Source organism: Fukomys damarensis, unplaced genomic scaffold (genome assembly GCF_012274545.1).
Source record: "Fukomys damarensis isolate Sample0158 unplaced genomic scaffold, DMR_v1.0_HiC HiC_scaffold_36, whole genome shotgun sequence".
NCBI classification, from domain to species: Eukaryota; Metazoa; Chordata; class Mammalia; order Rodentia; family Bathyergidae; genus Fukomys; species Fukomys damarensis.
In genome coordinates this window covers 46,868,078-46,870,559 of record NW_022900948.1, presented here as the reverse complement: position 1 = coordinate 46,870,559, position 2,482 = coordinate 46,868,078, and the positions used below count along the sequence as shown (strand labels likewise).

Here is a 2,482-nt window from a genome sequence, read left to right as displayed (position 1 = left end):
GCGGGCCGGGCTCCCCGGGACCTGCCCTGGAGCTGCACCCGCGGCTGTCCCTAACCTCTGGGCTAGGGCGGGGGACGGTGAGGGCCGGGCTTCAGGGCCCCGAGGCTGTGGTTGTGTACCCAGGGACCGGTGAGCACCAGGCTCCAGTCCGTCCACCTGCTGGGCCCTTGGCAGGGCATTTCCGGCCGGACACCCGAGTGGTGTGCCTTGCCCGGTGTCCGTGAGGACCAGACGGACCGCGGAAGCCCACTACGCCCCTCTCCCTCCCTCCTGCTCTCCGAGGGCACTGGGGGATGGGACCGACCCAGGTTGCTGGCCCAGGGGCAGAGCCCCCATCCGAATCCAGATCCAGCCCTTGGTTGGCTGTGGCTCCCATGTCTTTCCCGGGGCCCTGGGCATCGTCTGCTGCTGGACTCCTGCCCTCCTCAACCCTGTGGTGGGAGACATTTGGCCTCGGGGTGGGCGGGTGGTAGCAGATCTTGGCATCCTCTCTTCCCTGCCCTAGATTACCAGAGGAGGCTTCTGGAGGAGCCCCTGCGGCACTCCGACTTCTTCAAGGTTAAGGAGCTGTTTTCTTTGAAAAGCCTCTTCGATGCCCGTGTGCACCTGGGACATAAAGCCGGCTGTCGGCACAGGTAGCCAGGACCCCTGGCCCGATGTGTCCCAGTGGTAGTTCCCAGAGGAGAGGGCCCTGCCTTGGTCTGAGTCCCTGTGAGTCCTGACTTGTCACGAGGGGCAGTCACTTACTCTCCTGAGTGGCTCAGCATGAGGTTAGCAGCGTGTCAGATCTGCCAGTGGGGGAAGGCTCCCAGATTCAGACAGGCCAGAGAGGCTGAGGCGCTATGAGCTGCCCCATACAGTTTCCTGCAGTGCCTTCTAGGCTGTGGGCGGCAGCTGTGCCTGCTCAGATGTTTCTGTGTTGTCACTGCTGCATGGAGAATGGATTAGAGGGGTAGTGGGAAATCAGTGAAGGAGGTGATGGGACCAAAAAGGAGGCAGAACAGCAGGGGCAGAGTGAGTGGGATTAGGATGAGATGTATGGGGTGAGGCTGGGTGTCAGCAGCCACACAGCATGGGTGGAGGAGCTGGTGTAATTTGCAGACACAATAAAGATTGAGAAGAGCCCTAGGGACCTTGGGCGGAAGTGCTGGGAGATCTGACCACTCAGTGGGCAAGTCACACAGGAGTCAGTGCCTGCTGTTTATGTCATGTGTGGACATCTAGATAGGGTCAGCCCTGTTCAGATCCCCACTGGTCCAGGTGGAGGCTGGGAGGTTCAAGGGGCCGGTGGCGCAAATCTCACGAACCCTAACTGCATCTGCCACGGCGGGGTCCCTGGCAGGTTTATGGAGCCGTACATCTTCGGGAGCCGCCTGGAGCAGGACATCATCGACCTTGAGCAGACCGCCTTGCACCTCCAGCTGGCCTTGAACTTCACCGCCCACGTGGCCTACCGCAAGGGCATCATTCTGTTTGTGAGCCGTAACCGGCAGTTCTCATACCTGATCGAGAACATGGCCCGGGACTGTGGCGAGTACGCGCACACTCGCTACTTCAAGGGGGGCCTGCTGACCAATGCCCCGCTGCTCTTTGGCCCCACTGTCTGCCTGCCCGACCTCATCGTCTTCTTGCACACGCTCAACAATGTCTTCGAGCCACATGTGGCTATAAGAGACGCGGCCAAGATGAACATCCCCACGGTGGGTGTCGTGGATACCAACTGCAACCCCTGCCTCATCACCTACCCCATCCCTGGCAACGACGACTCTCCGTCATCTGTGCACCTCTTCTGCAGACTCTTCCGGGCCACCGTCATCCGGGCCAAGGAGAAGCGCAAGCAGATGGAGGCCCTGCTTCGGCTGCAGGACCCAAAGGGGGCCGAGGGGCCGCAAGATCCCCTTCCCAGGCAGCCGTGAGCTGTTCCTGCTCCCCTGCAAGGCAGCCAAGCCAGCCTGTCCTTTGCCCAGTCCGGGCCCCGTCAGCACCCTCACTCCTTAGAGGCATCGGGGATTTTGCTGTAAGGACAGCACTCAGCCCGTTGGCAGGGTACAGCCATGCTGGGGCCGAGCAGCTGGGGGCTCCTCTGCATCTTCTCCATGGCGGTCCGGCACGGAAGCAAACTCGCTGGCTGCAGTTGGGATTTGAACCCTGTACCTCAATTGCTGGAGGAGGTGTTTCTCCTCACTTTAGGGCTGGGGTGGAGCTCGGTGGTAGAGCACTGTGCCCCCCACCAAGAGTCCTTTAAAAATCTCTCACCCTCAGAAGCCCTCGCTTCTGCCTTGACATTGGAGCTTTGTTTGGAAGGGTCAGCTGCCAGCTCTTTTCTTTTCAACCAAGACGCCCTTGCTGTGCTTCTGCAGCGGCCCGATGTGGGGGCTGTTGTATGACAGCAGCAGGAGCCACAGGACAGCTGCCCGCTGGGGTGGGGCAGGCCGGCAGGACAGGTGACAGAACCGCAGCAGAAATAAAACTTGACCTGGGT

The 2,482-nt window shown here is 60.9% G+C and overlaps 1 protein-coding gene across 1 annotated transcript; it reads left to right on the top strand.

Annotated features, from left to right (window-relative positions):
• Window positions 1–81: 81 nt before the first annotated feature.
• Window positions 82–2,482, top strand: Mrps2 (mitochondrial ribosomal protein S2; the record flags this gene model as incomplete). Its single annotated transcript, XM_033759194.1, has 2 exons — window positions 82–635; window positions 1,343–2,482. Coding segments are annotated over 2 exons (1,128 nt in total), but the record flags the coding sequence as incomplete, so codon positions are not given.